Source organism: Benincasa hispida, chromosome 10 (assembly GCF_027475165.1).
Source record: "Benincasa hispida cultivar pf3 chromosome 10, pf3_genome.v1.1, whole genome shotgun sequence".
Classification (NCBI taxonomy): Eukaryota; Viridiplantae; Streptophyta; class Magnoliopsida; order Cucurbitales; family Cucurbitaceae; genus Benincasa; species Benincasa hispida.
In genome coordinates, this window is record NC_143487.1 from 2,404,458 (window position 1) to 2,423,115 (window position 18,658).

Consider the following 18,658-nt stretch of genomic DNA (forward strand, 5'->3'; position numbering starts at 1 on the left):
AGGTTTGTTATTAAAGAAAAAACTAATTAATAAAGTAAGAAGAGAGTTCTATTAAATCATGATATGTGTCAATAAAGTAAAACTACATTTATGCCGGTCAACTGAGTTTGGCTCAATGGTATTGACATGCACTCCGATCCAAGAGAGAAATTCTATTAAATCATGATGTGTGTCAATAAAGTAAAACTACATTTATGACATATACTACGATCCAAGAGGTAGATTCAATCACCACCTCACAATTGTTATATTCATAGTGAAATGGTGTGACAGACGGTATTCAAATAAACATTTGAAAAAGCATTAAAAAAAAAAAGCAGCCTATTTCACTATATAATCTTGAAAGAACTTGTTTTGATGATTATATTTAAAAAACTTTTTGATGATTATATTAAAAAACTAAGTTTCTCAAACTACTCCAAGTATCTTCAAACAAAATAAATGCATGGATATTTGAATTGGGAGTTTTAAATTTTCATCAACATTTATCCATATGTTTATATGCTCATGGATTAGATATTGGCATGTGAGAGATGAATCGATATTTTCATATAAAAAATCGATAAGAAAATAATGCAGATTATTACTAGCATACATAAAATAAAAGTTAATAATAAGAAATTTAAATATGAGAGGCGTATCAACATTTTATTAATATTTTCTTTTATAAAAAAAATTCATGAAATTGAGACTTCAACGGTATTCAATATTGAATACCTAGTGTGAACCTTACATGAGGATAAAATTGAGAGAAAAATTGAATGTATGTAATGACTTTTACCCATCAAAAAGCATGGCAAAGAAATGGAGAAAACGAAAGGGAATGTGATAGAGACGTGAGATGAGAAAGTTTAAAAAAAAAAGTAAATGAATAGAAAGCGACCGTATATTTATAATAAGAAAATAAAAGTAGCAGTTGCGTTTTCATTTAAAAAAAAAATAACAATAATAGCAACATTTATTAGATAAACATTGGTTTTATCGCAAGACTCCATCCATCTTACCATCTCGAGTATTATTCAAATTAACTTTCTAGCCGATTTGTTAAAAAAAATTAAACTAAATTAAATCCTATTTTGATCCTAAATTCTTATTCTATTTTGATCTTTAAACTTTAAAAAATATCCATTTTAGTTCCCAAATTTTTAAAAAATATTTATTTAAAGTTAAGATTATGTTAATTCTTTAAAGATGAAATTTGTTCAAGAATGAAATTGCATCTGGAATGGATAGAACAAGGTAAAGTGAAGTAAAAATATCAACAACTAATGTGCCAAAATAGTGAACAACCAAAATTTTGAATGCAAAATGACTTTTGAGATCTCCTATAGAAAATAATTTTACCATCTAATTCAAAATTGAAAACTTTATAGGATCGATATGATAACCCTAGGGGGTGAATAGGGTTACTTAAAACTAATAAATTTGTTTTACTAATATGGACCCAATTAAGCAAATGAATATAATTTTAGGTAATAAATAATTTAAATAATAAATTCATGAAAATAATTTCATTTTTAATTAAACAAGAAAATAAGAACCACACTTAAAGCAGCCTATTTAATTATAATAAAAAAAAAATTGGTGATGAATATAGAAAATTTAAAACTACTGATCAAAACAAATAAAAATAATTAATCTAAAGAACAAATATTGCAATTAATTTAATGTAATAAACAATAATAATATATTAATTGCAAAATTAAAGTAGTATACGAATACAGAAATTGACACTAATAATTTTGTAGTGGTTCGGCACAACCGGCCTACATCCACTTCTCAAGCTCCTCTTGGGTATGTCACTATAAACTTGACTCTTTCCACGGCTTAAAGTCGAACTACTTCTTCTTTCGGATACAAAAAAAGACTCGATCCTTTCCACGGTTGAGGATCAAACCGTTACAATTGTAACAACCCGAACCCCTAGGACTTAAGTTAGGCCGTTACTAAATACATGCATGCATTGAACTTGAAACGACACTCGGTTTTGGCGAAATAAATGCTAATTAAATAAGGTAAGTTCAAAAGGCTTTCATTAAATTCAAATATTAAAACAATAGTAGGGTACCTATAAATGATAAAGGAAAATAAATGAGTCTGAAAAACGATTCTTAAAAGTAAGTTTTAAACATCAAAACTAAAAGTTAAGAGAAACATGAAAAGAACTCTAAATCTCATGAGCGGAAGCGTGAAAACTAGTCCCAGTGGCTCGATCACGAATTCCGCTTGTCCATCACCGATGCATCTCTACCCTTACCCGAAACAACAATATGAGAAAGAATGAGTATAAAATACTCAGTAAGTAACCCCACTATTGGGGTCAGGCTAGGCACCTATGTCCTCTAGATACCCACCTCTGGTGAAACATATAAACTGCTCTAGTCCTCATGGGACACATATACACATGAAACAAGAAGGAGACTGAGTCTTATCCTACTGTAGTTAAGTATAGCCACTACCTCTGGTGAATCCCGAAGGAAACACAAACTAGTGAATCCCGAAGGAAACACAAAATCTAATAGGCATCTAACTAATCAGTAAGGACATTTGCACAGTCTCAACATCATAATCATCATTGTACGAATCTATGACATACATATAAACATCAACATCATGGCTCTACAACATACACATATAACTCAACATCATCAGATGAAATACAACTATATGGAAGCACATACCATCTTCTACTAGCATTCAAGTGTCTATGTGCATAAATAAATCATTCAAATCTTGTACCAGAACATACTTTGATCATATTATATTATCAATCTATCACATTGTCATTCTGCCATAACATTCATTTATCATGCTAGCATACATCTAATGTCTGGCCCATGGGCAGTTCCAGTAGTAAGATTACTTACCTCAAATAAAGTCCAGAATTAACTCAAGCGAACAAACTCCTTTCTAGCTTTCCACGACCTTTGAATGAGATCCTAGAACATGGATAAAAATCGATCTTAACCTTTAAGCCCAATTTTTTAAACACTAAATCATTCTAAGATTACCAGCACAACGCACCAAAAGTGGTTTGGCCAAGATCACCTCAAAGTACTAACACCAAAATTCTCGTCAAAATCAAACTCAAGTCATTCGCTTCTAAATTCAAAACTTCTCCAAAACTTGAATCCAAAGCCCAATTAATCTGAGTAAACCAAAAAAAAAAAACAAAAATCAAAACTCCATGGGCAATCAAAGCTCTTTCAAGAGAGTTCAATGGTAGCTCCAAGATCTACCCAAAACCTCACCTATTTTCAAGATTTGGTGAAGCCATGATTGCGGCGCTCGATAGAGGGCGGCAGAACGTGCGGCAGCGACTAGAGCAGTGATGGTGACCAGCGGCTGGCAAATGAGAGAACGGCGATGCGGCTCAAATCCGATGACTTGGCTTGGCGTGAGCAGATCTGGCAGCTCGGTGTGGGACCCGGAATCGGATATGGGCGACGTGAACGGTCAGCGGCGAGCGGCGAAACATAGCGGATGAGGCGTCGGGTTCTGACCGGCTGGCACGCTGGGGGGCTTCAAATCGCAGACTGATAGTCAGCGTCGGGTTTGACGGAAGATTGAGTGCGAAATAAATGCTAATTAAATAAGGTAAGTTCAAAAGGCTTTCATTAAATTCAAATACTAAAACAATAGTAAGGTACCCATAAATGATAAAGGATAATAAATAAGTCTGAAAAACGATTCTTAAAAGTAAGTTTTAAATATCAAAACTAAAAGTTAAGAGAAACATGAAAAGAACTCTAAATCTCATGAGCAGAAGCATAAAAACTAGTCATTGTAGCTCGATCAAGAATTTCTCTTGTCCATTGCCGATGCATCTCTACCCTTACCTGAAAAACCAACATGAGAAAGAATGAATATAAAATATTCAGTAAGTAACCCCACTACTAGGGTCAGGCTAGGCATCTATGTCCTCTAGATACCCACCTCTGGTGAAACATATAAACTACTCTAGTCCTCATGGGACACATATACACATGAAACAAGAAGAAGACTGAGTCCTATCCTACTGTAGTTAAGTATACCCATTACCTCTGGTGAATCCCGAAGAGACACAAACTAGTGAATCCTTAAGGAAACACAAACTAGTGAATCCCGAAGGAAACACAAATTGGTGAATCCCGAAGGAATCACAAACTAGTGAATCCCGAAGGAAACACAAACTGGTGAATCCCGAAGGAAACACAAAATCTAATGGGCATCTAACTAATCAGTAAGGACATTTGCACAGTCTCAACATCATAATCATCACTGTACGAATCTATGACATACATATAAACCTCAATATCATGGCTCTATAACATACACATATATCTCAACATCATCAAATCAAATACAACCATATGGAAGCACATACCATCTCCTACTAGCATTCAAGTTTCTATGTGCATAAATAAATAATTCAGATCTCGTACCAGAAGATACTTTAATCATATTATACTATCAGTCTATCATGCTGTCATTCTGCCATAACATTCATTTATCATGATAGCATACATCTAATGTCTGGCCCGTGGGCAGTTCCAGTAGTAAGATTACTTACCTCAAATAAAGTCCATAAATTAATTCAAGCGAACAAACTCCTTTCTAGCTTTCCACAACCTTTGAATGAGATCCTAGAACATGGATAAAAATCGATCTTAACCTTTAAGCCCAATTTTTTAAACACTAAATCATTCCAAGATTACCAGCACAACTTACCCAATAGTGGTTTGGCCAAGATCACCTCAAATTACTAACACCAAAATTCTCGTCAGAATCAAACTCAAGTCGTTTGCTTCTAAATTCAAAACTTCTCCAAAACTTGAATCCAAAGCCCAATTAATCTGAGTAAACCAAAAAAACAAAAACAAAAATCAAAACTCCATGGGAAATCAAAGCTCTTTCTAGAAAGTTCAACGGTAGCTCCAAGATCTACCCAAAACCTCACCTATTTTCAAGATTTGGTGAAGCCACGGCGGCGGCGCTCAACAGAGGGTGGCAGAGCGCGTGGCAGCGACTAGAGTAGTGACGGTGGCCAGCGGCTGGCAGATGAGAGAACGGCGATGCGGCTCAGATCCGATGACGTGGCTTGGCGTGAGCAGATTTGGCGGCACACGAGCGCGGGCGACTCGACGTTGGAGATCGGAATCAGATCTGGGCAACATGAACGGTCAATGGCGAGCGGCAAGCGGCAAAATGCAGCGGACAAGGCGTCGGGTTCTGACCGACTGCCGCGCTGAGGGGGGCTTCGAATCGCCAGCTGATCGTCAGCGTCGGGTTCGACGGAATACTGATCTATAGTCGACAGCTAGGTTTTCTCAAAAGGGGAGGGGGGCGTGCGGTGAGGTTGAAGAAGACAGAGAAGTAAGTATAATTATATTTTATTCAGTATAATTATATTTTATTCCTTTCTTTATTCCACTTTATACTATTAAATTTTTTCCTTCTCAAAAAGAAAATTAATTCCTGCCATTAATTTCCAAATTGAATAATTTCACGCCAACAATTAAATTCCCGTACTTATACTTGAAGTCCAAAATCCCAAAAATTCCCTCCAACTAATAACAATTACTGAAATTCCAAATAATAAAAATTATTGAACTTACATTATTACTAAAAAAATATACGAGGTATTACAACAATACTCTTGCTATGGGTTCAAGAGTAACCATTTACACTAGATTTGGAAATGAAGAACAATATGAGAAAAACTTTCTAAAAGAGTGGACTTACAAATTGTGGCACTCAACAAATTAATCATCACAATATAATAAATCTCTTAAGAATAAGATGAAAAGAAATACTGAGAGTTTTAAGAGAATAACAATGGTGGCTTGGAGGAAAAGTGATAGCTTTGAGAGAATAATAATGGTGGCTTTGAGGATTGTAAAACTGTGTAATTGTTATTATGATTTGGAGGAGAAGATGAGTTTAAATATAGAAGAAAAATTGTTGGAAACCACATTTAACTTGGATCTTTGGATCTTGAAAAACAAAATTGAATGATGGAGATTTAAGCTCAACTAGCCGTTAGACACAAATATAATATAATATAATAATATATATCTTTTTAAATCATTTTTAAAAAAAAATCAACAAAAAACAAGTGATCATGTGTTTTAAAACTAGCCGTTAGATACAAATATAAAATAATATTCAATTCATTTTCTTTCTAAAACCAATCAAAAAATCAAAAGTCTATCATGTGTCACTTCTCCACTAGTCCAAGTGACACATTTCTATTGGTCCACTTAGATGAGAAAAATTCTGCCACATCATCAACTTGGGATTTTTCGGTTAAGTTTGTTTCGGTCATATCTTCTCTGTTTGAACTCCGTTTTGAGTGATTCAAATTGCGTTAGAATTGTTGTTCCGAGCTCTATGCAATAGACATTTAAAAAGCACTCAATTGTTAATGAATAATAGGAGGTCTGTTGCCATCAAAATATTAATTAATTAATTAGTTAAAATTAATTAATTTGAGATTCATGGCCAAAAAACCAACAAACTCCATTTTTTTAGCATGACTAACTTTTTTGATAGCTTAATCATCAAAAAATACAAGTTGTTTCACCATTATGTTTAAGAGTTAACATAATCTTAATAGCAAGGATCAAAATAAGAATTTTTTAAAAATTTGGAACTAGAATAGACATTTTTAAAAATTTAATGATAAAAAATAGAATCAGATTCAAAGTTGCGGACCAAAATAGAATTTAAACTCATTAATTTCTTTCATTATTCTTGACTATTACTCAAATATTCTTCAAATCTCATTACTTTTTTTTTTTTTTTTTTACGAATCTGTGTCATGTGTCAATTAAATAATTATGTTCTCTTTCTCGTGTCATGAAGAATAAGTATACGTAGTAGGTTGGCATAACTTTAGAAATATTCTCTATGGTTAAAATAATAGGTTCCTTGGATAATTTTTTTATTCATATTTTAAAAGTTGAAATGATCTTTTAAACTAAAAATCTACCTTTTTTCTCCTTTTTCCCATCCTCCTTTCCTCTTCTTCTTTAATTATTATTTTTAATTTAAAATGTTATATTAACATTTCAAATAATAATTTTTTTTTAAAGAAAACCCTATTTTTAAACATCTAGGACTAAAAAACCACACCTATTAGTGAGTACACAGCAACTAAAAAAAGTATTTTTTTTCAAAAAAGAAAAGTTAATAATAATACTATGCTCTTCTAATCATCTGAGTTCTTGTGCCTTGGTAGAAAGCATTTGGTTAACCACTTTGATTTTTCTGCATTTTTTTTCTAGTACAACTTTGAGAATGAGAAGTGAACACCCCGATCTCTAGGGATGAAGGTCATGTTCCACCAAACCAAACTTCCATTGACTTTTTTTTTCTTAGAGTTTTCCATTGAGGAGAATGCGTCTAATATTTTAAAGAAAGTTGCACATATTTTGTTATGTTAAAGTCATAAATAATAATTTTCAACAACTCCACAGACCACAATGATGCGATAACCATAAACCGACACCGATCGAAGTTTGTTGATTTCCAACCGTCTAACTTGATTTCGATCGATTTGGATCAGTTGGATCGGTTTTTCGGTCTACCATGCTCACCCCTAACCACATCATTGGAGTTCATGATTCGTAGGGCTAGCCGCGCTTTTTTCGAGGATCTAGCACAATAGCAACATACAACAATAGATTTTTTTTTCATTGTTCCCCCAATACCTCTCAAATTTGGCCTTCTTGTTATTGGTCATTCCAACTAGCATTGCATTTGCACTACCAACATTCAAATGTATACAATTCTGAATCACTGTAATCTGATGAAAAACCATATTCGAAGTGGTATACAAAGAGCCTGAAATTTTCAACGTCGCATCATAAAAAACTTTTAAAAACCTAATTAACATCTTAGCATTTGTCCAATCTTCCTTGTTTGGTAACAAATCGTGTCTATAAGAAGCATCTTCATCTTCTAATTTATCAAAAGCCTTTCCAAACTTCACAACTGTCTCAAGCATCAAATATGTAGAGTTCCATCTAGTGAGAACATCAAGACATGCATAACTCTTACAAGAAATTTTTTCAATTTCAATGCACTTTTTAAATTTCAAAAAACGTGCAGGAGAAGATCTTATAAATCGTACAACATATTGAATCCTATTAATGCAATCACTATGTTTCTTAAAAGCATCACATATTATAAGATTTAATATATGAGCACAACAATGAACATGCACAAATTTTCCACTAAACAATAATCCCTTATTGAATCTTTTCAGAAGATAAGCAATGACAGAGTCATTCGAACTTGCATTATCAATCGTCAAAGGCATTATTCTTTCAATGCCCTAATCCTTCAAATTCTTTTCAATGGTTTTACCAATAGTATCACCTTTATGATTATCAATTGGACAAAAACTAAGTATCCTTTTATGTAATCTTCAATCAGAATCTATGAAATTGGTAGTTAGTACCATGTAATTTATATTTTGTCCTAAAGTCCAACAATCCGTAGTGAGAGAAATTCTATACTTCTTGTTTGCAAGCATGTCTTTCAAACACTTTTTCTCATTTAACATACAACTTCAGTACATCTCTAGCCACAGTAAACCGAGACGAAACAACAAATCTAGGTTAACTTGCACATGTTAATCTATCGAAAAATTTCTTAAATCCTTTACCCTCCACAAACTTAAATGGCAATTCGTCAACCATTACCATTTCTACCAATGCTTCCCGACAACTCTCTAAACTATATGACTCACAAACAAGTTGTGAAGTATTATCCCCAGCATTATATTTGTCTTCAGTTTTGAAAGCAATGTCATTTGAATTGGATCTCTCTTTTTTTGGTAAGGGTATTGTTTACAATTTTTCAAATGATTCTTCATAGTCCCAGTACCATTACGTTTAGAATGACATGCATAGACAACTCTACAGTATTTACATTGAGCATAAGGGTCTTTAGGAACACCTTTTTGCCTCTCAAAATGATCCCAAACCATGGATTTTTTCACAACCTTCCTTCTTTTCGGTGGATATGGAACATCTGATGTCTCATTTGTTGGATCAACATCAACGATATTTGTATTGACATCCGTTTCTGCATCTTGTTCATTTTTTAAAGTATTAGTTGCAGTTCCATTAAACTCCATATCCGTTGAATCCATGTAAGTCTACATAATAAAAACTTACTTGAAAGTTATTGTTATCAACTAATACTGATAGGAAAGCAACTACATTAACTAAAAGGCAACTTCTTGCTAAAAAGACTATTAGCTTAAAGGTTTGAAGCTAAGCACACCATGTCAATATCACACAATTCACATAATAATTTTCTTCAAAAGCTATGTTAAATATTGATACTTTTTCATATTGTTACCAAGACCTATTTTTAGACCCAACAATTCACAAAATAATTTTTAGACCCAACAAGACCTATTTTTATTCGGACTCAAAGTTACCAAGTTCTTCATCTTCATTTCAATCTTAGAAAATTGATTTAGTATTTCAGTCGTTTACTGTCACAAACTCACAAAGAAAGAAAAAAAAACTCAAAGTAATAAAATGAGGGAGGAAAAAGTTACCAATCTCTTCAAGTTCGATGGACGGATCGATGGAGGGGAGGCTGACGGTGACCGAGGGTAGGTTGACCGCTGACGGACGGTGAATAGATGGTGAACAGGAGGAGATGACGTTGAACGAAGGTAGGTGGACGGATCGATGGACAATTCGATCAACGGATCACTGGGGTTGGATTGGGCTGCAACGATGGACGTCGGACGAAGTCACGACGGGCTACGGCTGAAGAGTCGAAGGCGGAACGCAAACGACTAAAGAGAATGAAGCACAGCTAGTCCTACAATCGTGAACTCAAATTTGAAGAAGGTATTTATTCAATTTTTTAACTTTAAACTTTATTTATTTGCATTTTGTTGTTGTAACTTGTTAGTTTAAAATCTTAATGAGGTTTTCTTTCTCTTTTTAATCTTAAGTATATAGGATTTAGAGCGGTTATGGATAATGAAAAAGATATTCAAGACCTTCCAGATTTTGTAAAGTTGTCACTTATCAATTAAGCATGATACATTTACTAGTAGTGATTTTTGTTGTATTTGACTATTTGTGACGTACTACTATTTGTGTTTTATTGTAATTTGGTTGTATTTGACTTTATGTTGTAATTTCTAATTTGATTGTATGTGGCATGTGGCATTTGTGATGTGACGTACTATTTGTGCTTTCATTGTATTTGATACTATTTGTGACATACACTCTCGACACTCATATTAGTTTTGTTTTCAAATATATATGTATTGTGTGCTTCTTTAAGCAATTAAGTGAAGCAAACACAATCTCAAACAATGGACATGTTAAATATTAAGGGTTGTCAAATCAAATCATATCAATATTTTATTCTTAATACCTCTACTCCATAAGTATTAAAAAATAAAAAGTAAAATGGTATCTTGAATTCTGAATTACAATCACAAATTAAGAGAGAAAACTAAATATGATTGATCACAAATTAAGAGAGAAAACTAAATATGATTGATAAAGAAGAAAAAGAAAGTTAACAAATAGTTGACTTTTGATAGTTAATTTAATTTGTATTAAAAAAAATTGTTATTTATAACGAAAATGATTTATAACTAAATATAACTTTTACCTAATAGCAATATTCAATCCAAATTGACTAAACTAAATTGATAGGAAGAAAAAGAAAGTTAACAAATAGTTGACTTTTGATAGTTAATTTAATTTGTATTAAAAAATTGTTATTTATAACGATAATGATTTATAACTAAATATACCTTTTACCAAATAGCAATATTCAATCCAAATTATAGTTAATTTAATTTGTATTAGAAAAATTGCTATTTATAACGATAATAATTTATAACTAAATATAATTTTTACGTAATAGCAAATAGTACTAACTACTAAGTGGTAAAATGTAAATAATTAATTATTAAATATAATATTTTTTCTAAGAATATTATTAGAAAAAGGGGGGAAAAAAAGAAAATAGCAAACCGACCAGACTGATCTTTGCTCAGCCGACAATCGGACAGATTTGGTCAGGTTCAGAAACGATTCTGCTCGATTCGACATCGGTTTGGTTGAAAAACCGACCCCAACCAGCCGATGATCACCCTAATGCGGTTATTCAATTTTATGCAATTTATGCATCTCTAACCTCCAAATTTACTATCTGTATGTGTTTGAGATTTATTCACGTAAGCAGCACATAATCATATATTAACCTTTTCATCCATCAATTTAATGACTAAAACTAACTTTTAAGAATTTTTTTCGAAAGAAAAAAACCTCCGAAGTTTAAATAAAACTTTTTGAAGTTGAGATATAATTGAAATCAACTACATAATTCGATAGGAGATGTTCCAATTTTTCTCAAAATTTTTATGGAGAAAAAAAAGTAGGAAAAATTTATACCCCTAAATTTTGGGTGTTGTATCAAATTAAACCGTAAACTAGTAATTATATCAAATTAAACCCTAAACTTTGAAGTTGTTTCAATTTTAACGCCAAACTAATAATTGTATCAATTTAAACCATAAACTATTACAAATATATCAATTTAAACCATAAACGTTTATAATTGTATCAACTTAAACTCTCTATTATGTTTTGTTTAAATACACTTATGAAAGTTCAGACTTTAAATTGATATATTTATGAAAGTCTAAGGTGTAAATTGATACACTTGTGAAAGTTCAGGGTTTAAGTTGATACAATTATTAATTTGCGATTTAAATTGATACAACCCAAAAGTTTAAAGTTTAAACTGATACAACTCTCAAAGTTTAAGATTTAAATTGATACATTTCTTAGTTTAAGGTTTAAATTGATACAACTTCCCAAATTTATGGTATAAATTGATATTTGCCCGAAAAATTAATAATGAGTTTAACTCCAATAATGTTACATTACAAAAATAATTGAACTAATTATAGATTCTAAGTAAAATTCTAAACTCTATTGAAGGTCAGATCCTCATTAATTTCTAGCCACTAAATAGTATCTACAATGCAGAAGGCCCAAAATTAGAAATTAAAAAAAAATAAAAACAGAACCTTATAGAAAATTTCTTTCTTTCTTTATATAAAACATTGCATTAATTAATACTGGGAAATAGAATTACATCATACATTCAATCCATTAAAAGAAATCTAGTCTAATATCTGCCCCACCTTGAGCTAAATCAATGGATTTAATTCCCTTTCACATTCATAAATTTTTCTTTTGCAATAATACAATAATAATATTTATCCCTCACATACTTAATAGTAAACACAACTTAATTTGGTAATAAATTATGCTCAACTTATGAAAAAAATTATTAAAAAAAAAAAAAGCATTCAATGAGGAATTAAACAAGTGATAAATTTGTGTTTGCAAATGAATTAGAGGATCATTTGATGACATGTTTAACAAGTCCAGGAATGTGGACATTGAGAAAGTAATCCTCCCAATTTATATCCTTAGGATCCATAAATAATGCCTCTTTTGTATCTTTGTTTTGTATATCTTTTCTCAATCTTTCTGTATTTGTATCATCAAATCTGTACATACAAAAACAAAATAAATATATATCAGTTAATAAATTGTCTATTTTGATCGTTAAACTTTTATAACATTACATTTGAATCTTATTACTTTCAAATTGTCAAAAAATAAGCACAATTTTTAAAAACTAAATAGTTATCAAAATGAACCTTTAATTTTCAAAAACTTAATTAGTTTTTTTTATAGAATCGGATGAGGAATTAATCAAATATTATTTTCAACAAATTTAAAATTATAATTCGAAAATTGGAAAAAAACAATCAGACTTAAAAATTAACATTAGTAATATACAAATTAATAGTAAAGACAAAAACAAATTTGTGTTTAAGATTTTGAAATACCAAAAAGAGATATTTTAAAATATAAAAAATAACTGTTAAAGTAAAGTCATGCATGAAAATATAATTATAATAATAATGAAAAATAAATAAATAAATATCACTTACATGGCATTGAAGAATAGATATGGGCGATAGAGTTCGATGAGCCGCATCACCAAATTGAATTTCCTCTTCATATTAATGTACTTGTCTTGAAAACTATGACAGAATGCCATGTTTGCAATTTCCAGTCCCTTTCATATATATTTCAAATTTTTTATTAAATTAATCAATACAAATATAACTCAATTAACATAACATCGAAGTTTAATCTCTCATCCCATATAACTGGAAAAAAGATTGTTAAGACTTTTTTATAATATAAAATTGTAAAAAGATAACCGAAAAGTTTTTTTTATTTTTATTTTTTAATATTGTGGAGTTAAAGATTCGAATCGTGACATTTTAAGTATATAATTATATAAAAATTATGATTTTGGAAATTGAGAATTTGTAGCAACGTACCTTGAGAAAAATTAAGTAGCGAATGGCTATGTATCTACGAAAGTTGGTCATATTGTTGAAGATAGTAACTTTTCCAACTTTAATAGCATTTCCGTCTCTATCGATCAATGGTTTCTTAGTAAAATATTGATAATTAAAACGTTGAAAATCAATATGTTTCATGGAATTTCTTGTTGAAGAACCCACGTGATATATTGTTTGATTAGATGGTTGAAATTTATGAACTTTCATCGCCATGATAATTGTATTTACCACCATATCTGCTGGAATCTGTATATATTTAAATTGATAAATTTAAATTAAATTTTGATTCTAATATTAAAGAGAAAATAAATCAAAGAGATCAAATTTTTCTCACCAAATCAATGATTGAATTTATTCCAGCAACAAAGCATGTTAGCTTTCCTTTAGCATATCCAACAATAAGGCTATCGATTGTCCTGTCAAAATGCAATGATTTTCTCATTATTGAATCAAATTTAAGCTATGTTTAAATTACTTTTGAGGATATTAAAGGGATTATGTAACAATTTTGCACTATGTTTGGTTTAATTTTTTAAAGGTATAATATTGAAAATAGTGATATTATTTTAAATAGTATAACCGTTGAAAATATTTACAAAATATAGTAAAATTTTAGAATTTATCAATGATAGGTAATAGACATTGATAGATTCTGAAATGTTGTTATATTTTATAAATATTTTGGTTCATTTTTTTTATATATTTGAAAACAACCCTTAAAAATAAATCATTTTAGAAGAAATTGAAGTGTTTAACAACTACTCAAAATAGATTTTGAAACACTTTTAGATTCTAGTAGAATTAAGTAGTTATTTCTAACAAATCTTCAATTTTCAACTTTATTTTTTATAAATTGAAATTGATTTTGTATATTTAATAGCTTTCTCACAAAACTAAGTTCTATATCCTAAATTTTGCCCATTTTTTCTTTAAACAATATCATGCTTTTGAAAAAAAAAAAAAAAATTCCTCTATGTTTAACAAATAATCTTATACTAAAAAATTAATATAAAACAAACAAAATATAAATTTAAGTTGAAAGTATAAATATATATATATATATATGACATTTTAAACAAATATTTAAAAAATATAAACTATCAAAAGAGAAATATAAATTTTGATAGCGGAACTATTTAACAATTTATAATCTTTCTATAAGCAACAGTAACTATTTTGGAAGCTACATAAACCTCAAATTAAGCCGTACAAAGTTTGACCAAAAGATAACAGACAATTAAAAAAAAAAGGGTACAAAAAATTGGAGCATAATATATTTGACCAAAAATGTAGTTGATTTGTAGTTGACCTAACTACTGTAGTTTCAAAAAAATATATTTGAATAGTACATACCTAACTCCTTCGACCCAACCAGAAAATGGTTCTTTGTAAGTACTTGTAACTATAGTTGGTCGAATGATGATCAAAGGTAGATCGTCTTTTAGGTCACCGATTATCATCTCACCCATTGCCTTTGTAAAGACATATGTATTTGGCCATCCATATAATTTTGACCTTATCAAATAAAACAAAAGCAAAACTTCAAAATTATAATTATATATGGTTATATAGCACATACACAATAGAAATTATAAATATAGCAATCAAGTTCAAAGTATTAACAGATATAATACAATGCAAAAGAATTTAAATTCCTTTCGAAATATATCAGTGATAAAACTTATAAGCAATAGAATCTATCATCGAAAGATTTTGCTATATTTATAATTCTTTAAAAGTATTGTTATATACTTAAAGTATTAGCGTTAAAAATATTACCGCTAAATTTTATACCTTTCAAGGCCCAAGTCTTTCATGGCTAGAGTAATAGTCTCATTTGTTGCTCCACTCTCTTTAAGTTGCTTTAATTTCTCTTCTACTACCATTTGCTCTCCTTCAATGTCTAGCCCTTTATTCCCATTAAGAGATTCACCCAACTTATGTGGAGTTTCCATTATAAGTCCTTCCCTTTCTCCAGAAACATAAGCTTAGAAAAGAAAAAAAAGAGTATATTCTTCAATTATTTAGAATAAAGTAAATATTTTTTTGCTCTTCAATATTAATTTAAGCTATAATAATGAAATTTATAGCAAGGATATGATACTAACCAGTGGATACATGGACAAGAAGTTTCAAATTAGAACATTGTTTTGCAAAGTTTACAACATGTTTAGCTCCCAGTGTATTGGTGCCAAGTGATACATCGTACCTATCAAAACAGAATCATTAACCATCTCTTTTGTAACATCTTAAGAAAAACCAAAAACAAAAACGAAATGTTATAGTATGTAACAAATTTTTAATCATATAATGTTGAATATTTCTATAGAATTGAGACTTCGACATTCTTATATTGACATTGATATCTTCTCGTACCTTTCATTAAAATTGGTTGTAGCAGCTAAATTTATAATTATTTCCACTTCATTCTTTATCATGGTGTTCCAAATCGAATCTTTCAATCCCATTTGTGGGAATGAGATCTCCCCAGGCACCAAACAAATTTTTTCTGAAATTAAAGTATTCAGATCTGCACCATATTTCTTCTTCAACACTTGGAACAAATCTTTCTCTATCACCTGTGTTAAAAGAAAACAGTAAATAATAAAATTATATAGTCAAAATGTAATGGTTAGAAATCACTTAGTATCACGTAGTTTGAGTGGCATAAAATATATATACACCTTCCACGATGAGATCAAATGTTTGAATCTTATTCTCTCCAAAATTGTTGTACGAAGAAAAAAAACACTTTGTATTAAAGTAGCGTACCTCATTATAAAACCGTTTTTTGGCTATAATTTCATCATCAGCTCTCAATAGTAGATAGAGTTTCTTCACATTCGGTTGAACTCGAAGTATTTTCTCAACTAAAACTGTGTTTTTAAGAACAATAATTCTTAGCCTTCTATATGTTACAAATAATAATCTAAAAAAATACAAGAATCTCACATATATGGAATAATAATTCAAATAATATGAGTACATGTAATACTAATACATACTCTTTGCTAGAAAACCAGTGGCCCCAGTGATCAAAATGCTTTTGTTCTCAAGAAACTCCATGGAAGAGGGAGAGAAATCTGTGGTGAATATAGCAAGACACAATTCTTCAAAGACCCTGTTTTATTTCCTTTATATAGAAGGTGTAATTGTAAAGCACATGCAACTAGTTATATTGCATTAACTTTTCTTTTCCATCTAAAATAATTAAATCAATCCATACTTTTAAATGCTAAAACTACCCAAAAAAAAATATTTTCAAAAATAATAAAATATCATTATTTATCAATAATAGATTGCGATAGATATTTATTGACATGGATAGATCTCTATTACGGACTATTACTTATAGGTAGTGTCATTTTGCTATATTTATAAATAAGTTGACTTATTATTTAACTCATTTTTCTTTATTTGAAAATATCTAAAATTAAATGATACAATAATATTGTTTATTATGTGTGAAAATGTCTATCATGTCTTTAGATATAAATTATATTTTGAAGGAATAAAATATTCATTGAGGTACATATTTCCAAATCTAAGAGGTAATTCAACATCAATAATATCTAGAAATCTAACTAACAGGTATTTTTTTAATGTAAAGATAATAAATTTGAGATACTCTTTCCCTAATGTTTGCATTTACACATTTGAAAATGATATTGACACTTTCATTTAAGTTTTCATCAAGTTTCTAGGCATGATTGACGTCACTAGATGTGGATATAATTCTACTATTATATAATTTTTATAACTTTCTAGGAAAATATAACATTATTTTTTTTAGTTTTTATTAGAAAAAAATGGAGTCATCAAATCTAATAACACTACCGATTTAAATTGTGTTTTGAATTTTTACAAGTGTATCGATTTATTCATTTATTTTTTATTTCTTTTGAAAATTTTCAAAAATAGAACCGATTTAAATCTATTTTTTAAAAAAATTCTACAATGCGTCAAATCTCACACATGTGTAAACTTCTTAAACTATCATATTAAAAAAAATAGACTGCATTGAGGATTTTCAAAAGAAATCCTAATTAAGAGTTCAAATTGATTTTCTTATTAAAGTCTAAGCGTTAAATTGATAAAATTACAAATCTCACATATGTTTATCCAAATGGAACATGATAAAGAGTGAAAATTGTTACACATGTGAAAGTTTAGAGCCTAAATTGATACAATTACTAATTTATGATTTTAGTTCATAAAACTCCCAAAGTTTGAAATATAAATCGATATTTTTCCAAAAAAAAAAAATACTTAGTATTATTTAGTTTCAATTTCTATATTGTACAACCAACTTTAAAATAGTGTTTTTGAAATTCTATTCTAAGTCTAAAAATATACGATCCTTTTTAATTACTTTTCTTGCTAAGAATTCAGAAGTTCTCTTATGTGGAAAATAATAATAATATGAATAACATTTTTTCTAAATATATATGGGATGGAAATCAAACATGTTTTTAAATTAATAGTATAAATTTATACTAGTTGAACTATACTTATGTTGACAATAACAATGAAGTTGAACCATGACGATACAGTTAAATATAAATGGCATTGCATTTAACATTGTATTTATAGTCGTATGCTATTTATGCCTTTCCATACCTTTACAAGGTATGAATGGATATTTTTAGTATGTTCATTAATGAACCCATCCACCAATTTAAATAAAGAAAAAATATATACATATATATATATCTTAGATTATAATTTAGTTCTTGCTACAGGAGAACTAGAAATAGAGAGGTTTCTTCCTTTTCTTGTTTGTCTTAATAGTTTTAGTTTTTACATAAATCGTTAAATTTTCATTATTGCATTTCTTATCTATTATCTCTTTTGATAGACCGTTATCTTATATACAATCTATATTTAAGTAGGTGTTTGACATATTTTTATTGTGAACTTCATAAATTTGATATTATTTACGTCATTATACTAAGTTAAAGTTATTGCGTCAATCTATTAAACACACAACTAAGAAAACACAGAAAATTTTTATCGATTCCTCTAGAGTCAATGACTAAATAAGATACAATTTTAAAAAATTCATAAAACTTCTTCTTTTTTTTTTTTTTTTTTTTTTGAAAAATTTTTTTTTTTTTTTTTGGAAAAATAAACTAATAAATTAAGCCCATCAATGCACAAAATAAAAATACAGCTTAGTGTCAATTTTTATGGCACTCCTTCAAGTAAACATTATCAAAGGAAAAG

At 29.5% G+C, this 18,658-nt stretch overlaps 1 protein-coding gene across 2 annotated transcripts; it reads right to left on the reverse strand.

The window, feature by feature from the left end:
- Positions 1–12,194: 12,194 nt before the first annotated feature.
- On the reverse strand, positions 12,195–16,587 carry LOC120088798 (fatty acyl-CoA reductase 3-like). 2 transcript variants are annotated; one of them, XM_039046239.2, is made up of 10 exons: positions 16,438–16,587; positions 16,205–16,308; positions 15,809–16,011; positions 15,541–15,641; positions 15,227–15,419; positions 14,786–14,947; positions 13,767–13,848; positions 13,409–13,678; positions 13,010–13,137; positions 12,195–12,559 (listed from the first exon to the last, which is right to left on the reverse strand). In XM_039046239.2, exons 1-10 carry the CDS (start codon positions 16,496–16,498, stop codon positions 12,409–12,411), a joined length of 1,455 nt encoding a protein of 484 aa, XP_038902167.1. In that variant the 5' UTR covers positions 16,499–16,587; the 3' UTR covers positions 12,195–12,408. The 2 variants fall into 2 exon arrangements, with proteins under 2 accessions (XP_038902167.1, XP_090161867.1); XM_090305741.1 differs by lacking the exon at positions 13,409–13,678.
- Between the last annotated feature and the right edge of the window lie 2,071 nt (positions 16,588–18,658).

Excerpts from the sequence above, each read along its gene's own strand:
- LOC120088798 (XM_039046239.2), bottom strand. The coding sequence starts at position 16,498 with ATGGAGTTTCTTGAGAACAAAAGCATTTTGATCACTGGGGCCACTGGT. Across the intron at positions 15,642-15,808 it reads ACAACCAATTTTAATGAAAG|GTACGATGTATCACTTGGCA; the intron begins GTACGAGAAGAT and ends CTGTTTTGATAG. Across the intron at positions 15,420-15,540 it reads TCTTGTCCATGTATCCACTG|CTTATGTTTCTGGAGAAAGG; the intron begins GTTAGTATCATA and ends TTCTTTTCTAAG.